This window comes from Phalacrocorax carbo, chromosome 17 (assembly GCF_963921805.1).
Source record: "Phalacrocorax carbo chromosome 17, bPhaCar2.1, whole genome shotgun sequence".
Lineage (NCBI taxonomy): Eukaryota > Metazoa > Chordata > Aves > Suliformes > Phalacrocoracidae > Phalacrocorax > Phalacrocorax carbo.
Window position 1 is genome coordinate 13270011 of NC_087529.1, and position 25688 is coordinate 13295698.

Consider the following 25688-nt stretch of genomic DNA (forward strand, 5'->3'; position numbering starts at 1 on the left):
TCTCAGGGCATGGAAGATCTGGTTTGCCATGACCTTGCTCTAAGGATTGCCGCATCTTGGCCTCAGCTACTTTTGCAAAGTTCTGTTTTCTGTGCATTAAAGCTTTCACAGAACAAGAGCACCATATTTTCTTTGGTTCTGTCTATCATTTCCCAAGACGAGCCTGGCTATTCTAGTATGGTTCTGCAATGGCAAGTCTGGCGTGGGAGTTTTTGATTCTAACCAGGGTTTATTTAAGCTTTATGCTATAGTCAGGTAAGCAAGAGGAAAATCTGTTTGGACTCTCACAGGCACACCTGATGCTCCTTTGGATGTCCAGGTAGAAGCTGGTCCCTCGCCAGGTATTCTTGTTATCAGCTGGTTACCTGTCACCATTGATGCTGAAGGATCTTCCAATGGAGTTCGAGTCACCGGTTATGCAGTGTATGCGGATGGACAGAAGGTATTGTGCTGACGCTGTGCGAGGCTGACGTTTGTGCAGGTGGGTGGCTGGATGCTGGTGCAGGGGTAGCGGGCAGTTGCAGACCCTCAAGACCTGGAAAGCTTGATCCAGTAAGCATGCCTCCAGGAGGCAATGACAGTCTGTGGCCTGGAAAGGAATGATACCAGAGAAGGGACAATGCTTGGGCTGTTTGTTTTGACTGGTGCATTCCAAAAAAGACATGTATCCAGATTATTGATGTGTTATTGATATAACTAAGCTTGGAAAGTTCCTGTGGCAGGACCCTTCACTAGCAAAATGCATCAATTTAGTGTCAGCCACCTCTGTCTCACCCTAGGCACTAGCTTCATCCTTGGGGAAGCAATGAGCTCAAGGAGCAGTGACTCCACAGGGCATGGACAGAGTACAAGCACAGGTACGCAACCTTGCCACCACTTGGGGCTTGTCTCTGGACTATGAGGAGTGAGATGTAGTTCTCCAGCCCTTTCTTAAATTAGGGACAGGTCAAGGACGAGGTCCAGTACGAATACTGGTAAAGAACCCCCAAGGGTATTCCGTATTAAAAGTGGCCTGCGGTCTGCTGCACACATGATGTGCCGATGGCCATGGGGGAGGCAAGCCACGGCTGTTTAAAGGAGCACAGTGCAAAACAGAGTGGTGCTGTGCTGGATGATTGCTCTTTTATCATGGACATGCTTTTTCCTTTACACAAGTCAAAAAAGGAGGAGTCTGGGAAGGCAGGCGAAAGGGAGGCCAAAAAGAAAAGGGATAGCCTTTTATAGTATAGGGAACAAGGAGAGTTAAAACCTGGAGTAGAAGGGAATATAGTAGTATTTTATAGAATAACCAGTTTCTCAAATGGTTATGGTAACAATTTCTCTTTACTGTTAATTTTTCCCTGATATTGTGCAGAAGGGTAAGCTCTCTCCAGTACCTTTGGGGTCTGTCATTAACTTTGGGTTCAGGAATTGTGATTCTCAGGAGGGCTGAGCTGTACACAGTAAATAATTGCTCCTTGTTTTTTTGGTTGCAGGCAATAGAAGTTACTTCTCCAACAGCTGGGAGTGTCCTGGTGGACTTGTCCCAGCTTCAGATGTTCCAGATGTGCCGGGAGGTTTCTGTGAGAACAATGTCTCTGTACGGGGAGTCAGTGGATTCAGTTCCAGCCCAGATTTCCTCAGTCTTGTTGCGAGCCTCTCACCACTCTTCACCTTTAGATTCTGCTGTTTCTACAACTTCCACCTCTAGACTGCCCCGTGGAGAACCCAGGGGATCTCTGCCTGTACGCAGCACACACATGCACCAGACGGCTGCCCTCCTGCTTCAACAAAAAGTTCCCCCTGATAGCTCAGATGCCAAATTGACTGATCTCTCCGCCAGCCACGACGACTCACCGCGATCTCTGCCAGAGAAAGCCTCTTCACCGCTGTACCTCTCCTCTCCCAGTGCTTCCTTGGTGCAGGTTTTAGGCACTTCCCCACAGGGACTGGACGCTGCACAAGACAAGAAATGCCTGACTGTGCCTCCTCAGCAAGCTGGCAGCACGGTGCTCCCTGGTGAGGGCACGGAGCCTGTCCCTTCAAGGGAAGCAGAATTGCAAGGCCTGGGCGAAGGGACGGAGGTGCAGGTAAGTGTTTACATCTCCTGCCCAGTACCACATGTGCTGGGAAGGAGGGTGGATGATTTTGGGGAATGGAACAAAATGCCACTCTCTTCTTGTGGCACTCTCTTGCCTTTGGGCTGTTATCCAGTGGTGGGTAAACCGGCACAGAGTACTGGCTGCCGTTGTGTACCTGGAAGAGCAGATGAAGCTCACCACTTGATCGCATGTGTGCAAACAGACCGGGAATAGAGTCAGGAAAGCCAGAATTAATCAGAGGCAGAAGGTGAAAAGGATGTTCCTGCTGATGGTGATGTCAACGTTAGTCTGGCACTGCTGTACTCTCTGACTTGAAGGGATCTTCTCCAGCCTAGTGGGTTTGCGCAAGGCAGAGCAGGCACTCTAGCACGGTGGAGCACCCGGTGGGCTGCACAGCGAGGCAGCCATGTCTGGAGAAGAACTGGCAAGCTGTCGTGACATATTGGGTATTTGGAATCCTGTAAGGTGGGAGAGTGCTTTCAGGGCTTTTTTAGGACAGTGGTGAGGGTGTCTGAGAACCCTATAAGAAAACAGGTAACTGATCTGTACAGTGCTCGCTTTGTGACAAGAGGGAAGTGGGTCTGTTGGTGTGTGGTGTATTCTGTCAGGAAAAAGACCTTCTTCCCATTCTGACCTTTGACGTCGGGAATTCAGGGCACTGCTTCAAACTGTTAAATTCCGCATGACTTCATTAATCCTGGCAGTGTAAACTTGCAAAGGCTCAGAGTTACACAAAAGTGGGGAGGACTTCTTAAAATTGCTGGAGCATCAGCAGCTGTGTGGGCCCCAAGACCAAAGGCCAGGTAAATACACAGAAGAATTGAGATGTAAAGTCCAAAACTTCAATCACCATTCGTCAACCCCTGGCCGTTTGCTGCTCACAGTACCTCGGGCCGATTGTGATTCATTTGCCCACACGTAGGTGTCTAGTTAGCCTAGTGTGCATCTAGTGTAGATGGCTGCACATGGGTGGGTCACTTTGCCTCCTTTGTAGTCAGTGGAGTGAAATGGGTGCTTCCGGGATGCAAATCATCCTTCTTGCTCGAGATGTGTGTCTTCACTTGGCTGTCAACAAAGAGAAACAGGGCAGAAGGATTCTAGCTGTCTGATTAAACATGAAATTTAGACCTCTCTGGCTTTTGCCTAAGCCTAGGGGACATTTAGAAATTACATACTGCAGTGTCTAAATCTCCCTAGGGGTCTGATCCTGTAAATATTTTTGAAGTGTGCCTAGTATGTAAGAACAAGGTTGTGCTCCATTGCAAATACAATGGAGGCTGCCTTGTTTTAGAGTGAGTTAGAGAAAGGGGTGGTTGATGAAGGCCCACCTGCCTTACCCTCAGTGTTCCTTGGGTTCCACTCCACCTCCCAGAGGTTTTCTTAAACACCAGACTAAACCAACTGGAAAACAGATGAAAAATTAAAATTTCTATAATCCAGCTAGGTGACCTAACCATGAGTCTGTGCAGCTGTACTCTCTGTGTATATTCTTCTTCATTAATTTCCCTTTTCTTCACAGCCCCTACCAGCTTGAAGAAGTGCTGGGGTAGTATCCTCACCTCCAGCTTAAGTCAACCTGCAAGCTGCTGTGTAGAATGTTCCTCTGGCAGATGAGAGTGGGAAATGACCTTGCTGTATAGTTGGGCTCTTCTCTAGCTGCTCCAAAACTAGTTATTGTCAATACACCTCTGTGGCTTACATGAGCCACGTGCAGTGGCCAGAGCTGCAGCAGTGGAAAGACCATGTTTCTACTTGCGGCTAATGGCAGGGAGGGGTTTGTTCTGGGGCTGGTCAACCTTCCCAGCTGCAAATTGCCTGCCAAAATCTTCGTGTGCCAACAGTGCAGAACGCATAGTGCTTGTGTCAGAGTTTGGGGTGGTAAGGGCCCCCTTTTGGTGTACAAGTATTGTGTGGTATCTTCCCCAGGTTTCGTTGTTTGTGATGACCTTTTTTTTGTTTCTTTCCCAGATGGAGCAATCCATAACCAAAGCGCCAGAGCTGGAAAGCCCATCTAACAGTCTGAAGATACGTATGGAGGCCTGCCATGCATGCTCCATGGAAGAGTCACCAAAAGGTCCCAGTGCTGAAAGAGAGAAAGAGGGAAAGGAGAGGCGCTTGAGCCCAGAGCTTCTGCCCTCCCTCAGCCAGGCTGAGGGGACAGAGGGCACCTTCAGAGATGCAGGCGCGGGTGGGAGCAGCTGCCAGGAGTTCCTCAGGCTGTCCCCTGGCAAGGAGGTGATGAAAGAAATGTCCAGAGTGAAAAGAGAGGTTTGTTTAACCTTGGCTGAATGTCTTTGCCCATGGAGGGATGTGGATTGTATTTGACACCCCTAGGTTTTACAGTCTTACGCAGTACTGTTCTTTCGCAGGCTGTAAACATGTCTGCCAGTTTTATGTGCCTCTGTGTGTGTGCGTACACACGTGCCAGTTGCTGCATTGGGTGCTGCCCAGTTTATTTCCTAGAGAAATGTGTACTGAGAAAGGTAAAATGCTACTTTATTGCTGAAAAAGAGTGCCTGAGATGACTGAGGAAACCTGTTTTGCTTTTCAATAGCAAGAAGAAAAAATGTCTGAAATGGGAAGACGACAGCTGACCCTTTTTGCTGAGCACAACCGTAGTTCTGACCTTTCAGATATTTTGGAAGAGGAGGAAGAAGATGAACTGTCTTCAGAAGCTCTTGAAGAGAAGAAATGGGACCAGAGAGAGCCATGTTACAGAGAGAATGGGGAAAAGGTAACTTGTAGCAGAGTAATGCTTGCGGGGAGCCCCAGTGCAGCCATCCCATGTCATCAGCTTACAGGAGGAGGTGCTGGTCTGAGCCCAGCACTCTCAAACAGTGCTTGGCTAAGTTCCTGCCTGCTCTGCTTTTACTCCCTGCGTTGTCTTAAGCTAGTAAAATTGCAAGTTCTTTGTGAGGGGGAAGGGTGTTTATATGTAACAAATGTACCCAGGGTTTAATTAGTTGGAAAAACACACAATGTAATGTGAACTTTAGAACCCAGAGTTAAAAATCAATCCTATTGATAAAGTTCTTAATATAGACGTAAACAGTGAACACATAGGAATCTGTAAAGTCCACCCTTCTGTAGATCCTGTACCAACCCACCTTTCCTCCTAAGGCAAAAGAGGCACGTAATATTTTGGCCTCAGTCCTGCAAGCACTCCTGAGTGCGAACAACTGAATGCAGATTATTTTGCATAGACCTTGGTGCTTTCTATAGGAATGGATGGCTTGTAGGAGCAGAGCCGTGGCTTTGCAGTTCGAATGGTGCAAGTGAGGAAATACTGATTGAGCTGAACTGTGAGTGATCACGTGAATTCATGACACTAGTTCAAACAGTTAAAGCTAGTGTTTTATAATGCATCTGTGACAGGTAATGTGCTTAAAACTGCACGACTGGGAAGTGGTACGTAATCGTACGAGTTGCAGCTGTTGAGATAAATGTGCATTGGGGAAAGTATTGAGGTTGAATGACTGAGAAGTTAGAAAGATTTTTAGGGAACGTGATATGCCTGTGTAGCAAGAAAGCACCCACATGTGGTTGGATTTTATTTTGTGTGTGTGTGACCAAAGAACATCTGTCGTTTGTTGATGCTCACCTCTGTGGCTGCTAGCCTGCAGCACAGATGGGATGGGTCTGGTGAACGTTAAATGATCAATAGCAGATAGTGTAATGATTCTGCAGTAAATTTGCTGCTGCCCCTTTTCTCCTTCTGAAGGGGGTTCTGCTTCCTAGGTGGGGAGGTTGGACCTGCAGTGCAGCGTGTCAGGAGCCCCAGGAGAGCCTTGTGGCTTGAGATGCTGGGGCTGCCTGGGAAGGAGTTGTTGAAAGGCTTCCAGTTGTTGGGATTGCCCTGGAAAAAACGGAAGAAAAACAGTTTCGCTGGAAGGAGAAAAGAGGAAATAAGAACAGTCAAGAACGCCATTCTTTGTTTCTTTTTCCTGGATTTTTTATTGGCCTGGATGTTTTCAGGTTTTGTTTGTTTGTGTTTTGGTGGTTTTTTTTCTGAAAAAGAAACACTGAAACCCCACACACATCCTGTTGAGTTGAGCAAACTGATGCTTCTTGACCTGATAAAGTGATTGTTTTGTGTTCTGGCAGCGTCAAGTTGAGGGTGTGAGCATGACAAGATGCTGAATGGGGAGAGGGCATCAGGGCAGGAAGTTTTAGGGCACAGAGCTCCCAACACTGCCTTATACAGTGAAGGAAGATGGTGACGGAAGCAGGCCAGGTCTCAGCAGGGCTGATTTCTAGGATTCTGCATATTAACATTTTGGGTTATCTCAAGACTCCTCAGCCAACTCTTTCAGCATTTGGAGGATGAAAGAACGGAGGGGAGTGTTTTCCCAGAAGTTTTATGTAACCTGGTAGGCTCTTACCCGGCTGCAAGTGAAATACAAGTCTGCACGACCCCCTTGAGGTAAAGGGTTTTCATGTTATTTGTGGCAGCTCTTCACCTGGATTTGCAAACAGTAAACTACTGTAGAGCTGGACCTTGACAGGTGATGGGAAGGGCCTAGGGAAGGTCCTCCCATTGCAGCAACATCTCCAAGGCAGGTTGCTGCCTTCTGTTCCAGTGCAAGGACAGAGAGGTAAGGGAGGGCTGTGGGTCCTTGCGTGAGCACAGGCTGTGAGACTCCTCCCTGCGGAGGGAGGAACCCAGTCGGCTCTAAGGTGCAGGGAACAGCTGTGGAGGAACCGTGCTTCTCCTGCCCTGTCATCCCAGACTGGGGATGCTGAAGCTGTGGGGAATCAAGTGGGCAGGATGAAAGGTGCTGCAGATAGTTGCGTGTGTAGAGGCAGAGACTGGGAGGGAGCTCTTCCATGCATTGCCCTTGCTCGCTTTCCGCTGCATTGCTAGTTCATCTGATTGTCTTTTGCCAGAAGACCCATTGCTCTCTGTTGCTTCCTACGCTTGCTTTGCTGCAGACCACAGTCGCCGCTCCATACTGCTGTGCTGGGAGGGAATCAGCTGTAACTTTGCCTCTTTTTAATCTTTATTTCCTCTCTTTTTTCCTTTGCTTGTCCTGGCTGTGGCTTTTCTCGGGGGATGGGTACAGGTGGATCTTTGTGATACTGACAGCGATGAGGAGATTCTGGAGAGGATACTGGAACTCCCACTTCAGAAGAACCACAGCAAGAAATTGTTTAGTATCCCTGAAGTGACTGAGGATGAGGATGAGGATGAGGATGAGCAGTGTGTTACGGAGGAAAAGGCAGACCCTCAAAACTCCTTGGAAAAGCTTACCTACCATTCAGGAAGGACAGAGAAGCCGCTCAACATCAAGGAGCCATTTCTAAACACAGATGGAAGTAGTACCTCCATGGATCTGTCTGCTCAGACTCTGCAGGAGCATGGTGTAAAGGAGAGCAGAGGGGTTGCTGACCATGCGAATCCTGCCTTTGTCCAGCTGGCCTGGAGTCAGAAGAAGGCAAACTGGAACTGGGGCTACCAGGAGAGCGATATGAAGTCTGGGACTGGGGCAAGTCCTGCTTGGAGCAAGAAGAAGGGAAGTAATTATCGAGAGAAGACCCGGAGTCGGCCTGACATGGGTAGGAAGAGACAGAATGATTTAACAGAGCACTGCAGTCGTCTGCTGGGCAACTGCAGCCAGATGGGAGGTGGGTTATACAGAGCTCCTAGTGTCAGGGAAGAGCTGAACATTGTGAGCAGTGCTGGTGGTAAGGAAGGGTTTGATATGTACAGTCGTGCCAGACAAGGCACCTTACAAAAAAACCACAAGAAATCAGTGGTTTCAGGGTTTGCAGAACCTGCTGTGATGGCAACACACTGCTCCAGCCCCAGGAGCCTGGAAATAGACATTGAATATGACTCTGAAGATGATCAGGATTCGACCTGTGCATCCCCCCCTGAGAGCAGGCTGTGGGCAGAAAGGTCCCAGAGCTGTCAGGGGGACTGGAGTGATTGCTCCAGTCAATCTGAGGTTGCCCACACAGATGGCAGAAGGGACCTGACCAGACTGGAGATGATGGAAGAGCAGGGTATGGAGTGGGCTGGGTCTCCAAGCCGGCACCTGCGATTCTTCTGCCAGGAGAAGGAAGCACTGAGATGTGAGAGCAGTTCTGAGGAGCAGGGCTGGGAGCTGGACTGTAAGTCACCTGGCTGGAGAAGGAGGCTCGAACATCCTTCGAAGGGGATACGTAGCACCTCCTTGCACAAAAGGGTTGGGTGACTTTTCCTATTCTGGCTTTGAAGCAGCTTGCAGTGGCATTAGCTTCCCTCTGCTTCCCTGGCCTGCCTGTATCTTGCTTTGTTCAGTGTTGTCCAGAGAAAAAATCCTCCTCTAGGATTGTCTGGAAGAATATCTGAGGCATTCTGTAGTTCTGTGCTGCTCTGTGGCTTTTCTTGTATTAGCTGCTTCTGCTTTTCCTGCTAACTGACCGAGTGTCACCGATGCAGTATTCCTTTTCACACTGGGTCTTCCTCCCCATGGCAGGAGGCTGTGGGACCCAAATGAAAATCCCTGGTGAAATAAAAGCTGATTTGTGAAAGCTTTGTGTAGATGATGACTGTAATATCATTGCCTCCCCTTGAAATGCCCTTTCCTGCGTCCTTACACTCACCAAGTCACTGGTGCCTGGCAGGGTGCCTGCCTGTACTTAGTTCTGTTTTCCAACTCGCTTGGTATTTTCAGCTCTGGAGTGTCCCTGAAGAGGAATGTTGCATTTGGATGCACTGCTCGTTGTGGAGTGCGTTTGGGCTGAACACTGTTCACGTGAGGCAGAAGGCAGAGGCTGCTACTAACTCTCTGGTGGTTCCTGTTACAGGCGTCTGGTAATAAAGGTCCTAGGGGCCAGGAGCTGCCTGGTGCAGCCACCTGGCAGGGTCCCAGCAGAAGAAGGAACAAGAGCATAAGAAGAAGCCAAATGCAGAGACCTTTGCTCTCTAGTCCAGGTGAGTGGGCAAGGGGGAGAGAGTTTGGCAGCAGGAGAGAGGGAGCTATTGGGGAATGCCAGGGGAGAGGCTAGTAGGCAGGGTTTGAGCTGTGCTGGGCTATGGCAGGGGAATGGTGCTGATGTTATCTCTGCTGCGTCCCCTGTCTGCACACAGGTCCTCCAAGGAGCACTGCTTCAGAAACCTCTGTTAAAGAAGATGGCGTTAGAATATTTGTGGCTCTCTTTGACTATGATCCCGTTTCTATGTCTCCTAACCCTGATGCAGCAGAAGAGGAGCTCCCATTTAAGGAGGGACAGATCCTGAAAGTAAGAGCACACCTTAGTGAATGTCTCCTACTCTGTATGGATCCATCTGATGTTCCAGGGACAGGATAAACCTTGGGAGGCAGAGCCTCCTTCATCTTGGGAGTTTCCTTAGCTTCCCTTTCTCCTTTCTCTGTGTATCTCAGTCCCTGTAGCATAAACAGTCTCTGGTGTGTCTTTTGCCTTGCAGGTATGTGGAGACAAGGACGCTGATGGCTTTTACAGGGGTGAATGTGCAGGAAGGGAGGGATACGTTCCCTGCAACATGGTGTCAGAAGTCCAGGTGGAGAATAATGAAATCAAGGAGCAGCTCCTAAAGCAAGGGTTCCTGCCTGCCGACACACCAATGGAGAGCATAGGTACTGTATCTCCTTCTGTGTGTGTGCTGTGCTATTGTCAGCATGTTTCTTTGCTGAACCGTGGAAAGCTCAGTCATACTGTCAAGCTGTGTGGCCAGTGCAGCCCACCAGAATTATTTCTAGGACTGGTCCCCAGGATCTGAGGCTTCTTTCGTGGCTGTTGCTGCAGCAAGCAGGGAGGTCTCGATGGATGAGGGAGGCAAGTGTTGAGGTCTGAGTTTGTACCTGACTCTACTGCAGCACAGCACTGCCCAAGGCTGCATTTGCAGCTGCTGGAGCTGCTCCTATGCTTGAGGTATCATGTCTGTGAGCTCAGCACGGAGTGTGAGTGAGGCTGGAGAAGGGGAAACAAAAGTTTGAAGAGCAGATGAAGGATGTGAACAAAGAGGCTTCAGTTCTGTGTTCTTTCCTTTGTTTCGCAAGTCTGTAATTGAACCTGCTCTTGGATGAGAGAATATGTGACTTGGGAATGAAGGAAGATGGGGAAAGACTTGTGGGGAAGGAGAAGAAAGGGTGTGAGACAGCAAGGTACAAGGAGCAGACCTGGTCCTTGGGCTCCTCCTTACTCCCTGAAGTATGTGGTTCCAGTGCTTTACACGCTGCAGAGACTTTCACAGAACCACACAGAATCACAGGTCGGAAGGGACCTCAGGGATCATCTAGTCCAACCTTTCCTGTTTCTTCCCACTTGTGTACTCTGAGAGAGGAGAGGAACCTTCCCTGGGACGTGCAGCCGTCACAGCTCATTCTCAGTTAGGCTGCATTTCAGTGGCTGTGAGCTGCCCCAAGACTGTTGCCAACACATTGGTGTCCCAATGCCTGTCCCTTTTCCCCCCCAGTCTCTCATCCTGCTCCTCTCAGTGTACTCTCTGCTACCAGTGGCAATTCTTTGACCTGCTCTGCTTCTTAAAACAGAGGAAATTCTTGTTTTGGCTGAGCACTGTTTCCCCACCAGTTCAGCAGGGTAAAACAGCACAAGCATGCATCTGATGGCAAAGGTAAGCCCTGACACTGACTAAGCTGTTCCACTGCTTCTCATAGGCAGTGGAGGGAAAACAGAGGAAGAGGGTGCAGTGAGACCTAGTATCCAGCCCTAGAGGCTACGGGGCTGATAGTGCCTAGCTCCTAAATGCAGGTCTCTGCAAGGTTGGTCCTGAGGAGAACGGAGGCTGAAGGAGACTCTTGCTTTTGCAGCGTTATTTTGGGTGGGTTTGTGTCCTGTGGCCTCTCTCATATCCAGGGAGATGAGAGATTTGAGTAAGGCTTTTTGCACGCTTGGGACAGTCGTGATGTTTCTCCTGCATGTATTCTCTGGTGCCCAGAGATGGCTTAGATGCCTGCAGTGGCCTTTGTCCCTATGTGGGTACACAAGGCTCTCTGTCCCCTGCCCTGCTGCATACTCTCAGAAGAATAAAGGAAGTTAATAGCTCCAAGACTGCATGAAATGTAGTGGTTTGAAAGTTTTCAGGAGAGCAGTGGTAGTGAAAAGGACGCACCTTCTGCGTGCATGCAGAGAATAAACCTTGTTTCCTTAGGCAGCTGGGCTGTATGCACTTCTGTTGATTTCCTACTGGCATAAACCCATATTACAGCCTCGTAAGAAAATGCCTTGGAGGGGCTGGTCTGGGAACTCCTGCAGGCTTGTCTGGGGACTCGTCTAGTAGTGACCCTGCTCAGTGTAGGAGCTTTAGCTAGAGACCTCCTGAGGTCCCTTCCCACCTAAGCAAGTTGCTGGGGTTCACCTCACCTGGCATTTTTCAGGTGCTAATGGTACAAGGTTTTATTTTATCCTTATGATGATGTTTCTGAAAGATAAAATGCCACAAAGTGGTGAAGTTTGTCTGATGTGCACTGTGGTATGGCTAATTGGCAGAAATACAACGTGGATTTCTGTGTGTATTTGGGATGTGGATCATGCCTCATCTGAATCCACATAAGAAAAATGGAGATTTGGGCTTTGCCCATAGAAATCATGGTGTCTGCTTCCCAGGGGAAGCATGTCATGCTGCTCTGTTGCTTGTTCACTCTTCAAGATGCTTTTCACTTTCCATTCACTGTCTGTTTCTCTTGTCTATTTATTTGCTTTTTTTTGATTTTTTTTTTTAATTAAGGAAATGGCACATTTTCTCCACCTCCACGCCGCCAAACCGTCCCTCCTCCAAAACCCAGACGCTCCAAAAAAGGTCTGTGTCACCCACTGCTTCCTCTTTGATTTTTGCAATAGGATTACCAGCTGCCTTGCATTTTTACTACTTGCTTACAGGACCCTCAGCTGTTTGTCTCTGTACGACTGCTAGGAAGTGGAAAGAGAGCCCATCTCTGTGCTGGTGTTAAGTTTTTAACAATAGTGATGTTTTTTATAGTTTTGGAGCTTGACCTCTGCTTCCTGTTACGTCCCTGAGTCCTGGTTACTGACATAGACTTTGAGTTGCATGAACGGTTTGCTTCTGTTGTTTGCTGCCTTGGTCTTTGTTCTTTTTAGTGTTGTTTGTCAATTGTGTCGTAGGGTCACTGTTGAAAGATGAACTCTCACTGATGAAACATTTTCTTCCCTCAGCAGGACTGGATAAAAAGGAGAAGTACAAATCTCATCCAGGTGAGAATTGCTCCTTCTTACTATAAGAGGAGGGTTGGTACATTTGTGTGATCATAGTACAGATGCGTTTTGCCGTCCAGGGCCAATGCAAGACCCTGCAGTGCTGCTTCAGAGCACGTAAGAAAATAGTCATTCTCAGGAAAGAAGTGTTTTAATTCTTTTATTTAGTAGTGGGTGCAGTGCTCTTTGACTAAACAGGGGGTGTTTGAAATTGGAGAGCTTCCATGGTTGTGCTTTGGAGGAGCAGGGAGATGTCTTAATCATCTGACGCCCCAGTCCTTAAAATACAAGGTTCTTTGATGGGGTGCTCACTCCACTTAGGTGCACAATCACCTGTTGACGCCCAGAGAGGCCAAGCCTGCAAATCCCTTGCTAGCTCATCCAGTGTTGACCTGAAGCAGCAATTAAATCTGTAAGATGAAGGACTAGACAATGTGTGTTTTCTGTAACACCGGACTTTGCTTTTGCAGACTCAGAGCAGGTCTGTAAGTAACTGGGCTGAGCAGGCAGGTGGTTGTGAAAATGCAGCATGTTCCCTGGATGATGAGGCGTGCCCTTCCCTTTGTGCTGAGCTCTGTGCTGCTGTGGCCAGGCTGCTGGTTGATGCTGTCCAGGGCTCTTGCTCTTCCCCTGGCACTTGAAGGATAATTTTTGTAGCTCGATAGGAGAGCATTGCACGGAAGGAGGAGAAATGTCCATGGGAGACACTGTGAAGAGGCTGGGGTCCTCTGTGTGTGTGTTTATGTGTGTGTCTGGTGTATAAATAGAAAACATAAAATAAAACATTCATGTATATATAGACATGACACCAGGATGCTGGAATGGGGAGATGTCCCTAGTTCTGTGCTTGTGAGGTGATACAGGAGGTCAGAAAACTCCTTTACCTGGGGCCTCTAAGATCTCTCTCCCATTCAGTTTCCCCATAGTATTCTTTTTGCTCAGTCCATTCCAAGAACAGTGAAGAAGTTGCTGTGATTTGGGATTTTGTCTTAGAACTCCCAGTTCAGGTTATTTTGCTTTATTTTTGTCCTGCAGGCCAGAAGCATCAGGACTTTGAAGCTGAACTGCTGACTCCTCGAAGTATGGTGGCTGTCTTTGACTATAACCCTAAGGAGAGCTCTCCAAATGCAGATGTAGAGGTAACAACCACCTGGTCACTGCTATTACAGCCTTCTTTTTCCTCTCTCTTTTTTCCTTCATATGTTCTCTCATGCATTTTCTGATAACAGTGTTCAGTTATCTGTGAAGAGTACGGCAGAACATACCCCTAATGGTTTTCAGTATGTGTCTCACTGAAACTATGTGTGAGTGTCTCATGACCTCATAGCATCCTCTAGTGCTTAGACAGGATTTAGCAGTTCTAGGGCAGGAGGAAGCAGCCCCTGCTGTTAGCAACTGATCCAGGACACCCACCCACTTAAAGAGTTTGAATGGACTTCTGATACTTTAGGTGAGCATGTCTTGGAGGATGTCTTTTGTATTACCTACCTGTGTAGCTCTTTGTTCAAACAGGAAGACTTAGTTCTAATTTAATTTAATATGCTCTTTTCAAGCATGTAATCCAAACAGTATTTTTGTGGATAAGACTGTTTCAGGTGGAAAGATTGCAGTGCAGAATCCTTTCTGCAAAAAAACCCCACTTTCTAAATTAGAACACGCTCTGTTCCTCCATAGCAGTGTTAGTCTACTCTGAGCAAATATAAACATGGGGTTTGGATTCAGATTCTTTCCATGCATCCAGAGGGGAGTGAATGGCCAAGAGGTGGCACAGTTCAGGTAATGCTTGCCTCCCAAACTGAGTGTCTCATGAGCAAGACAGCCTGCTTCTGAGGACAGTGTGTTTTAAGGATTGTGGATTATCTTGGGAGAGATACAAGAAGAGCGTGTGTCAACCAGCATCCATACAGGTATTCATACCTCTGGCCAAAGAACACTTCAGAGCCCTTGTCAACAAGATGACTGTACTTTTTTGCAGTGAATTAGTCTTCCTAGAACGTTCCCTGTGAACAGAGCTCACATTACTGAAACAGGCTGGTGCAGTTCTGTTGCATTGTTGGAGGTGCTCCCCATGCACACTCCCAGAAAATTTGGTCACCTGTTTTGCTAGAAGGCTGCAGCTGCTGTTTGTGAACTTGCACCAAGACATAGTAGGATCAGCTGCACCATTCTGTGTGTCTGTGAGTGAGGTTCCCTACCAGTGTCATCCTGCTAGAACAAAGTAATTCACAGCCAACAGGAGGAACCTGCAGCCTCCAGAGATAAATTGAGTACTAGGGATATAATATGGTAAATATATTAGAGGTAGGTCCCTTCCAGCTAACACTTCTGTGAAGTCTATGTAAGGCCAGTGTGTCTTGAGTGGGACACAGCCTGTTTGGAGACTCCACCTTCTCTATCTGAGAGCAACTTCTTTGCTGTTACTGGGCAGTTTCTTCCATTAGAAGAGACTGCTTACACCTTTGTCTTCGGTCTTGTGCTCCATGCATGGGGTGGCTGTGTGCATGCTGGGGTGGCTGACAGGACAGACGGAGCTGTCTGTGGTGAAGGGTCACATGTGTTGTGCGGTACTGTTCTGTTTCCAGGTCAAATCTTCCCATTTGTATGCATTCCTGCTAGTGCCTGATCCCTGAGTGTTGCATACCGAACAGGCTCATCCAAGGGAGTGGGATTTAGTACTTATATTTAAAGAAATTAAAGGTATTTCTGGTGCTTGTTCCGGAAAGGTATGTTGAGAACAAGCTGAACAGGTGGTAGGTACTATTTTGAAGCCTTATTAATATTGGTTTAAGAAACAGGCTTTGCTCTTGTCTTAATTTATTAAATGCTTCCTTAGCACTGAGTTCTACAGTTGCACACTTGAGTTGCTCTTCTGCATCCTGGTCCTGCAAGTCTTAACACAGTGGCCTCCATCCCTCACAGTGAGATTGTGCTGGAAGCCCGGGGTGACTGTGTGTTTCTGGTGAGAAATTCCAGGCACTGCTTCTCCCCTGACTGTTGTTCTCTTGCTCTTTGCAGGCTGAACTGACTTTCAGTGCAGGGGACATTATCACTGTGTTTGGGTCCATGGATGATGATGGATTCTATTATGTAAGTACAGGGGTTGGGAAGGTACTGTGGCTACATCTGAAATCGTCAGAGTCCATCTAGTGGCAGGAGAGCAGAAATCAGGGAACAAAGTATTCTGCTCTTGAAAAAAAAAACAAAACACCCCTATCTGCTTAGTGCAGGGCAGATTGTTTCTGATAGTCCATGCTTCTCCTGTAAACCCAACATCCAAATGGTTCTCAGTTTATGTCTTGGCATAACTTCGCTGCAGGCTTCCCAGAACCTAGGAGGCATTCTTCTGAACATACGTTGGCTGAATCAGCATGTGCTATGAGCTTGATTTGTCACCTAGCACTCAGACGCATGGTGTCATCCAGGGCAGGAGGCTAAAATGGTAACATAAAAATGTATGATGATGGCCATCCGGCCACACTTGGATGGATCAGCTTCAGCAAGCGCTGGTGTCTGTTTAATTTACTGTGCATACCTGGAGACTGCCTGCCAATGAGCTGTGTGCTACACACAATCCTTAGCTCTTGGATCATCCACCTTTTCCTGCACAGAAAGCGTGTCTTTACACATCAAAGTTGAAGTTCAGCTCCAGGTAAAGTCTGGAGGGGATCATTGTGAATGTTTTGTTTGATTTCTTTTATAGTGTTGGCCAAACAACATTGCTGGGGTTGGTTTTGCCTCACCCAGCCACCTGCTGTTGAACTGGAGACAATTTTTTAGGAATATAGCCAAGCTGCATTTGCAGCTCTGGGCCTTAGGCGTTGTCTCCCTGCTCGCTGCAGCATTGTATCAGTAGTACCTCATTCTTTAAAAAAATACATAAATACCATAGCAAATCAAAGGCCTTTAGAAAGCCTGTGGCACAGCTCCAGTTTCGTCTAGGATCACAGTGGAAAATTTCAGAGTTTGTAGAAGCGACCGTGTTGCTGGAATACACTTGTCACGGCTTGCTGCCACCTCTTCTTCCTTTACTCTCCGCTGTGTTTTTGCGCTCTGGATTGTTCCACAACTAAGCAAGAAGAGTCATGAAACTTGCGGAGGATCCTTCCAGCATGAGTGTGTTCCTGGGATTCTCTGACCATAGTCTAAGCCATGTCTGTGTGGGACTGCTCCTCTATTTAGTATTTCTCCATCAGCCAGGAAAACGGACGTGAGGAATGAATGTTGATCTTGCAGGGAGAGCTGAACCAACAGAGAGGGCTTGTCCCATCTAATTTCCTGGAAGCTGTACCTTCAGATGCAGGCGTGGTCCAGGAACTTCATTCAACAGATAAAGAAGCTTTTCCACTGAGTGCTGAGAGCCAGGTAAGATTGTGTGACTCTGCACGGTACAGACATCTGACCTGCGATGTGGCTGGAGATGGGCCCTGCGCAGCATGCACCATTTGATGGCATCATTTAAATTCTTGCATGCAGCTCAGTTCATCCCATGGGAGATGCTCAAAAGTTTAGAGGGGAGTGCTAGGAGCTCTTTTGGCATGCTTACCTATAGTGCAAAAAGAGGCACAAAGTGACAACATTCACTGGGGCCTCAGTCTCATTACGATCAGGTGAGCAAAGAGCATCCCAGGTCCCATGAACAAATTCTTTAGATGCACAAATGGGTCAGCAGTGAAATCCTGCTGCAAGCAAAGCAGTTCAGCCAGCTCCCTAGAGACCTGAAGTTCCTCAGATATGCTCATATCCATGCCAAAATCCTGTTGACACCCAAACATCAATGCTCTTCCACCCACCCTAAGTTAGATATATCTTAATCCAGTCCATGGTGCTTTCAGAAAAATTCAAAACACACTGGGGAGGTTTCCAAACAGATCTGCGGGATGGATCCTAAAGTTTTGAGAGCAACCCACAGGTGCAGAAAATTTAAAGGTTGAGCTATCCCCTTGCATATGTTGCTGATGCTCTTGAAACAAATGCTTAAGTGGAAGGTTTGGGTCATATGCCAGATTCAGTCAGTCCTCAGTGGGTGAGGTCAAAAGTGTGGCACCTCCCTGGTCGTTCCTGGACCTCGTGTCCTGGGTCATTCTAGAGAATGGGAGGCAAGGAGGGACACAGCTTGGTCCCAGCTCATGTACTCAACCGTCAGTTCTTCTTGGGAGGTGATTGGCACTGTCAAGGGGTGCCAGACCCATAAAAGTGTCTAAGAGCAGGCCCAGGTTGGCTTTGAACCAGTCCTTAAGGAAGCTTGTGGCCCTGAATCCTCCTCTGTTGAACTCTCCACTGGTGCCACCCTGGCTTTCCTGTTCTCTGCAGCATCCCGTGTCCTATTTTTCATGCTCAGCTCCTCCTTTTCTCTGTACCCACCTCCCATCTCTATCTTCAAATGCTGCCTGATCTCCCTTAGATGTCACCTGCAGCCCCATCTCTTGGTTCCAGGCATTTCAAGCTTTGTGGGCGCAGTGCCTGCACTACAGCCTCAGTGCCCTCTTATGAGGAGCAGTGGCAGGCCTGACTCAGAAGCACTGTTTGTGGGTAGCTTGCTGGTTCAACTTCTAAACTCAGAAGTTGTCTGGGTCCCTTGTGTTTACCTGTTTAGGATACTCAGTCTCTTTTCTCCCAGCCAGTCTGTGCTGGGGAATCACAGGTTAATAAGTTGTTACTACCAGGGTTTAAGAACGCTCAAGTTACACAGGTCTAACTTTCCCAAGGGGAAACAGCAGTCAGGGTGAGTTTCCTTCTTTGGTTTCCCTCTCAAAATTATTTACTCTTCTCAAATTACTAATCGATTGGAATTGAGGGTGCCAAAGGAGACCTAAACCAGTAAAATGAAACAGGTTAAATTCACAGTGTAGCTTATTACAGACCTAACCCTTTTCTCTGGCACCAACCAGCAGCAGCAAGGGCCTGTTTCAGGTGCCAGGAGTCATTATCATAGAACCATAGAATAGTTTGGGTTGGAAGGGACCTTTAAAGGTCATCTAGTCCACCCCTCCCGCCATGAGCAGGGACATCTTCAACTAGACCAGGTTGCTCATGAGCCCCGTCCAACCTGACTTCCAGGGATGGGGCATCTCCCACCTCTCTGCACAACCGTTATTCCAGCCCCAATGTGGCTCCTCCCAGAAACCATGGCAAAATTCAGGTGTAACCTGCAGGGCTCAGAGAGCTCATCTGCCGCTGCAGATGTGAAGGGTTTGGCTTAGCTAACGGTGTTTTATTAAAGGCAGGTAAGAGAGAGCAACTGGGCTGATAAACAGGGTAACATGTGCAACTAATCTGCCCTTACTTCAAGTTATACCTGTTTGCATCCTTCTTTTTTGTTTTACTGGCAAGGAAATTGCAACAACAGTTTGACCTGCCATGTCCCAGACCTTGTCCCAGACCTCACAGGGTAACCAGGTCCTGTCTGCTCTGCTAAGCAGGTTGCACGGGCTGCTCCTGCTTGCTGCCGTGCGGCTTGCTGCTGCTCCACTTTCCTCCCCGCTGTCCACCGGTGCTGGGTTCAGCAGTGGGTGACTTCCCCTGGACACAGCAGTTTGGCCCAGATATCCATACGTGCTCAAGGCTGTAAACTTATTTTTCCCCTAGGGTTCGTGACACCCTTTTTTTAACAGAAATGCCTCTCAAACAGATTAAACCAGCCCATATAAAACAGATGCGTTTCAGGCTTGCCTGCCCTTCAGGCCTTTTCATTCGTCTCTACTTCTCACTGCCAGAGATCCAACAGAGCTTCCCCTTGCCTTGGCTCTGACTTTGGGTCTGCAGAGCAGGGGGCTGTTGCCTTAGGTCAGGATCGATTTCATAGTTTTGGCACTCGGCTGCTACACGAGCTGCTATTCTTTATAGTCTGTGACGTCTGGGGATTTGGAAAATTCAGTTGTTGATGATTAAGCCAATTGTATTTCAGGGGAATCCACATTAACTATCTAGCCATGACTTTGTGTTGGCTGCTTCTGCATAGTGACAGACTTCTTCCTGTCCTGCTGCCTCCCTGTTTCACCAGGATACCTCTTCTGGGTGATTTTGGCTTAGCACTCTTTAACTGTGTGCAGTCCTGCCTCCTGCTTGTGCTTTGCAACGCAGATCAGTCTAAACAGCTTCCAAATATGACGGGCTTGTTTGCCCTCTTTTAAAAGCATTTACCCTGCTCATAACCAAATTTGTGTTAACTGCATGTAAGTATGTTTAGCGATTACCGAGGCCAGAACCTGACCCCGCTGAGTTTTTGGCTCTGTCACAGCAATCACAGCATCCCTACCTATAGGCAGAACACCTGGTGGGTAAGGCAGAAGGAGGACCTCCTCCTGTAAAACATACACATTCTAAGGGCTGTCCCTGAGCTGGAATGAACTTTCACAGTGATACAGCCACGCCTGGGGCTTTCAGACTCCTGTGACATAATCACTCCGTAGAGTTAAGGAACGTGCTTGTTAAAGTGTGTTGTTGGCATATACAACACAAACAGAAGCACCTTTGCCGCTGCTGTTTGGGATGGGGACGTGGGGGGTATGCAAAAAAACCACCAAAGGCAAAAGGTGCATGGCAGCCTCCGGAGAAGTATTGTTTGAATCTTCTGAAAGGCAGCATGGTGAAACAGACTCCCGCCAAATTTACCAGTCCCACCTTGAGACCTCATGCATCAGGGAGCATGTGTACGCACCATGGTATCACGGCAGAGCTTTGGACTTGTATTAAAGCTAGTCCCAATCAACAGAAGCTTCTCCAGCATGATCGTGAGTGATGTTTTAAATGGCTTGTAACTTCTTGGGTTTGGTGTTTTCCCCCTGTCTGTTCTTCACACTTCCCTTCTCCCTGCCGCTACGCCAAAGGCATGAGAATACGGACCATTTAGTTTCCAAATTGAACTGGGGAAGGTGGATCGTTTTGAATTATTTCCAAGTAAATCTTAAAGTGCTGGCAACTGAAAAAGGTGAAGCAGTTTTAACTTTCAAACTGACAACATTTGGGGATTAGATGAAGCAATGAAAAAATACAGGACAAAGAGGAGTATCCAAGAAGTTATGGTCGCAAGCTAGGGCCCTGAAACACTCATGCTCACCAGCTTAGAGCGGTTGCTTTAATTCTGTGGCTGTGGAATGAATATTTTTGCAATAATAAACAGTTTCTGTCAAAGACTGATTGTAAAGCACCTTCAGAAAGTGTTTGATTCTAATTGATTTCATGTATTTATTTCTGCCTGTATTATGCACCCGTGACGGTTCTTTTCTTCAGAGAATGAGGAAGAGAAGAGTCCAGTGATAGCTATGAATGATACATAGAGAGAGAGCAACCATGTAAGTTTGTGTGAGAAGACCTCTTCAATCTCCCACCCAGACTAGCATATTAAAGGGTCCTGCACATGCGGTTTACTCCTTTTCTTGCTTGTAGTTCGACAGGCTGGTTTGGGGCTCTGCTAGCAAGTCCACCTTCAAATCCTCTTGTGGCAGACCTCTACCTGCCAGATTGGTTCTGTATTAAAGACAAGCTGTGACCTGTTCAGCACACGAAGTGCAATTGTTTGGAACAATTACCTGGTGGTTTTGGGGACTGTGATGGGACTCTACTGGATATTCATGTTTGGAAAAGACCTGCTCTGTAATTCAGCCTGGCCCTTCCACCACTGTTGAAGCACACCAACAGCCAAAGCTTTGTTTAGCCTTTGCAAGGTCCTGCTCAGGCTGAGCACACCCCATATTCAGCTTGTGTGTTTTCCTCTTGATTTTACTCCTTCCTGAGTATAGTCCTGAAAAAGCCCTGCACACCATCAACTTCAGAAAGTAGTAACATTTAGTCCCTAAAACCAACCTTGTGTGGATAATTGTTCTGTCTGATAACACTTAAAAAAATATGGGGCTGGGGGGATGAGACCCCCGGTTTTGGGGGGCAGTGGGAGCAGATCTGTGTTTTTCTTAGTTTCAAACATTGTTTTCCTGAAATTGTGCAAATCGGTAGTACCTGAGACAGCACTGAGAACCACCCCTGGAAAACTAACGTGACTCTTCTGTTCATCAACACTAGTAGCTTTTATAAGGATCTCAGCAGAGCAACTTTTCCTTCATGCTTCTCGTAGAGAAGAAACCCTAATTTTAGTATCATTTGTCTCTTACCAGATGAATCTTGTGAACTGGTTCTGTTGTTTTCTGCCATATAGAGACTTCTGAGGATATCTGCACATGCTTGTGTATGAGAGTGCCCCTGTGTGTGGAAATCTGCCTGGGCATCGTATACCACAACTGGGAATCGGCAGGACTTCCAGCACAAAGACAGGAAACTGCTAGTCGCTTCCTTCTTAACTGTTTGATATTTGATAATGACATTGGTACTGCAGTATCCTTATTACATTAAATAACTGACATTTGTGAGTTGTTCTGGCTACCTGCATCTCATTTTGCATGCAGTCTTTCACGCATAGGTCTACAGGAGAAATTGTATAAGGTTTGTTGGGCCGCTTCAGATCTGCCCTAAAATGATCTACCTTTGCCAGAAAAAAGGTTTCCAATGGTGCATGGGCAGCACGCCTCTGCTGCCCTGGCTGCAGAGGGGCCTTGGCGTCGCCCCCACATCCTTTGGGGCTGCTGAGCCAGACAGCCCGAGGCTTGAGCTTCATAGGGTAGATGTTGGTGAGATTCCTTCTGGTGTTAACTTTTGTGCATTTTATCCAGGGATTCTTCGCTGCACAATGCATAAATAGTTTCTGGCGCAGAACCCAGGGATTCTTACTTAGGCACGCATCTGACCCAGTAGGCTACCAAGTTAGCCCTCATCTGGCTTACTCTTTCTCTTTGCCTCCATAGGTCTTGTGTTACTGGCTGAAAATGGTTCATCTAGATTCTTTCAGATTTATTTCCAGACTTCTCAAACCTGACTAGCACTTGGGCTGTCAGCACCACTGTTACACCTTGCATGTATGTTCTGCCAGGAGATGCTAAGATTGCAGTTGATGCTGCAGCATTAGTTGGAGGAGTGGCCCTTGCAGGCAGAGTGCAGCTTTCACGAGGGTCAGGCTGTGCCATCAAGCCCTCTGCAGCATGTCCGTGACGGTAGCTGGCCTTTCAACACAGTGCTGCATATCTGGAGAGTCGCAGAAGTGCCTCTGAAAGTGTGTGGAACAAGATTGCCAGGTGAAAATAAGAGTGTGAGGTCAGGAAAAATCAGCCACTGTATTGTTTACTGTAATGAAAAGAGGTGGAGAAGGGTTAATTCTCTGTCCTTGTAGCCAGAGACTTTCGTTCAGGTAAGAGAGCATCTGATGGCACTGTCACTTAGGACAGTTGAAACTGATTGCTGCAAGACAGTAGTTGTTTCTCAACTTTCTGGAGTTGGAAGGGGTATATTCACACTAAGACAGAGCTCTCCAAAAGTCCTGTAGTCCTGTCTGCTCAGGAATTACTTGATAGGTACTGCACGTGCTGAGTCTGACTCCGGAGAAGAGGTTTCTGCTCATCTTGTACCAGAAGTGCTTTCTTCCTGCAGCAGAGTGAGGCAACCAGAATACAGCAGCATAACCTCAGCCCGTGAGGGGGGGGAGAGGTGCGGCTCTGCTACAGAGCAGAGCACTAATGTTACGTCCGTGCATCCGCGTAATTCAGCAGCTTTCCCCGGGCGCACTGTGGGAGCAGGACCAGTGCACCCCCACTCCTGCCAGCGAACTGCAGGCGGCTGCTGTGATTCTTACACGTTTCCTGTGCAGGGCTAATGTCTTCGCTCTGCAGTAATGCTTCCACCCCAGGCAGAGCGTCCTGCTGCTGGCGTCATTAACTCGTCTTCCCTGTTGGAGCTGTGGCTGCTTATGGACCCTAAAGGGACATGCACTTGACTCTCCCTGAGTTAGCGGGATGCAAGCAGAGAGATGAGCAGGGCATGATGTTTCAGTGTGCCAAGGAAGAGGGTTCTTACTTAGCACAGCTCCAGCCACTGTCATGTTGTGTTTTGGGTAGTGCCGAGGTAGAACGTGCAGCTGGAGTCTTGGAAGATGCTGGTTTGTGAAGGCTGTGTGGAATAGAAGGCAGGGGGGCAAGTGCTCTCCTAGGCCTCAGAAACCCAGAGCCTCTTCTGTGGTGAACTTTGCGGCTTCCTGGGAAAGCTTGCCGTGCCAGATCGGAAATGGTCACTGTCTGGACACCTAAACCCAGCAGGAGGAGATGATGGAAAGAAGGCTGCTGCTGGGAACTGACCTGCCGTCAGTATTTTGTGAAGAGGAAACTGAGCCCAGGATTAGGGTGCTTTCTGATTTCTAAAAGCCCTTTCCAAAAGGAGCAGCAGGCAGTGCATCATTTGGGACTGTGGACAGCAGTTAACGTTGGCAAATGCTCAGGCGACTTAGGAACACGTGTCAGTTGCTGTGTGCCACTTGATCCAAGACTTCTCCATGTCCTGCTCCATCGTGAACTTTTTCTCCATTATTGGTGCCACTGCAGAGCAGGAGACTTTGCTTTCTGCCCCTCCTGCGGCCAGGTCTGATAGATGCTGAGCAGCCTTGCAAGACTCCAGATTTCTCTTCTTACTATGACAGAGCCTGGCCGCAGCTGCAGAAGAGTCCCAGCTTAGCCAGCCTCCTTGAGCTTCTGAAGGTCTTGCACAGCCCTTGTTCCTATTAGTTTGGGTTTGTTCTGGGTTTTTTTTAATGTCCTGCCCTCTGTCCCAGAGTGTGCTGGGAGGCCACCAGGCTCCCCGGCCAGGCAGCCAGCAGGCATACATGGGTGCATCAGTATCTACCCATTCATGCTCTCAGGAGGCATTTCACTTACAGCGCCTTCAGCTGTGAAGCCGGATCTTTCACCAAGTCCCCAGTGGGGCTTTTCTGCTGTCCTATTCTTAGCCCAAAGTTAAGGAATTTCAGAATGTCTGAGCTCAGGCAGGGTCCGGGTAGTGGGTACAAAAAAGTTTAAATCCACTGGAAACTTCCTAACTGGATGTGCAACTTGTGCAGCTGCATAGAGGAGCTGAGCCTTGCAGGGTGAGGATCAGGCTGGTGGGCAGAAGGCAGGGTTCTCTGGCTGAGGTTTATGTTGGCATGATGTCCTTCGTCGGCTCTAACTTCTGCTTTTTTCTTTTGTTTTCTCTTTTTCCTACTCAGTTAAATCCAGATGGGTCTGTTGATCAGAGCGACTCCTCACCAACTCTTCCTACTCTACCACCTTCCTGCCTTGTCATGGGCGAACAGTGTCCAGAGCAGGCATCACTGGCCGTTCTCAAACGCAGTGATGTACCTGGTCAGAGTAAAAAGAAGAGAGGCTTCTTCTTCAAAGGAAAAAAGCTCTTCAAAAAACTTGGGTCCAGTAAGAAAAACTAACAAGGGATTTATTGTTCTGTGAAGACTGCCTGTGTGGTCCCCATAGGGGCTGAAAATTCAGGAGAAGCCCTCTGCAATAAGCTGATGAGGGTATTTTCATAGGGAAGTGTATGTTGAATAGAGGAAACTCTTCAGTGGGTCTGTGAGCTGTGGTCTCTGCTGAGAGCCCAGCCGTGGGTGCCCACCCAGCGTGGACAGTGGCTCTGAACGCAGAGTCGTGGCACTGGGGTGTGTGAGGCCTCAGCTCTGGGATACAGCTGCCTCCGCAGTAGTGTGTCCTGTGCCATGTAGCCCTCAATGCACCGGTTCCCTGTAAATATTTTAATTTAAAAATTATATTCTGGCTGTAAGTTAGCTAAATGGCTTTTCCCAGCAAAGACCCGGCCCCTTAGGAAGAGATCCCTTGTACTACACACCCCGATATTCCTCTGGTCCGGAGGAGGTTGTGTCAACTCCTTCACTTCCTGCAAAGAAAATCTGCACTTTTCTGTTCCCATGAATCCCCTTTGCTGTCTCTGGGCTGACGAGTGAGTTATTTGTACTGTAAACTTGTAAATACGCAGCTGTGCCTAGGAGCATCCCACACTGCCTCAGTCACATTCCAGCACGAGGATTCCCGTGGAAGGAGGAGCGGTACCCTGCGGGGGGGGCAATACTTCTGCCTATAGGGTGGGCTGCTGTAAGCTGTTCTTGGCTGGTTCACCTTGACCACATGCTGGCTGGGGACTCCGCCTTATTTATTTATCTATTTATTTATTTATTTGTCGTCTGCCTCTTCTGCAGTTTTATTTGGCTGTTTCAGCGGGCTGCTCCTGCGTCGGAGCATCGGGAGAGCAGAGCTGGGGATGGAGAGTTTGCAGCTATTTTCATATGAGATGATGTGTTCCCTGAGTTAAGACACATCCCTTTCTAAGCCACGGAGAGTTTTGTACTACATGGTTTCTATCCTTTTCAGTGCTTCTTTCTTTGCATGTTTCAGTGGGGTACTTGTTTGGAGAAGGACAGTTACGTGAGGTACGTGAATGATGCCAGCACAGTGTCCACGAGTGTTGGTGATACGGTGTGTTTTTATTTAATATCAAATTTTATTATAATAAAGTCTATTTTCACAAAAATACATTTTCCTTAAAAAAGCAAAA

The 25688-nt window shown here is 47.9% G+C and overlaps 1 protein-coding gene across 10 annotated transcripts in view; it reads left to right on the plus strand.

Annotated features, from left to right (window-relative positions):
• The window catches only part of TSPOAP1 (TSPO associated protein 1), a 69768-nt gene extending 44080 nt beyond the window's left edge, over nt 1-25688 (plus strand). For 5 of the 10 annotated variants that reach the window (XM_064467611.1, XM_064467609.1, XM_064467614.1 and 2 more), the window contains 14 exons: nt 291-442; nt 1476-2069; nt 4050-4349; nt 4636-4815; nt 7145-8269; nt 8874-9000; nt 9157-9308; nt 9496-9664; nt 11776-11847; nt 12222-12260; nt 13296-13399; nt 15276-15347; nt 16494-16622; nt 24334-25688. In XM_064467611.1, coding sequence (XP_064323681.1) covers nt 291-442; nt 1476-2069; nt 4050-4349; nt 4636-4815; nt 7145-8269; nt 8874-9000; nt 9157-9308; nt 9496-9664; nt 11776-11847; nt 12222-12260; nt 13296-13399; nt 15276-15347; nt 16494-16622; nt 24334-24549 — 3431 coding nt within the window. In that variant the 3' untranslated portion in view covers nt 24550-25688. Of the gene's footprint in view, nt 1-290; nt 443-1475; nt 2070-4049; nt 4350-4635; nt 4816-7144; nt 8270-8873; nt 9001-9156; nt 9309-9495; nt 9665-11775; nt 11848-12221; nt 12261-13295; nt 13400-15275; nt 15348-16493; nt 16623-20489; nt 20552-24333 lie in introns of all 10 variants that reach the window. The other 5 variants (XM_064467618.1, XM_064467610.1, XM_064467613.1 and 2 more) reach the window with 4 other exon arrangements.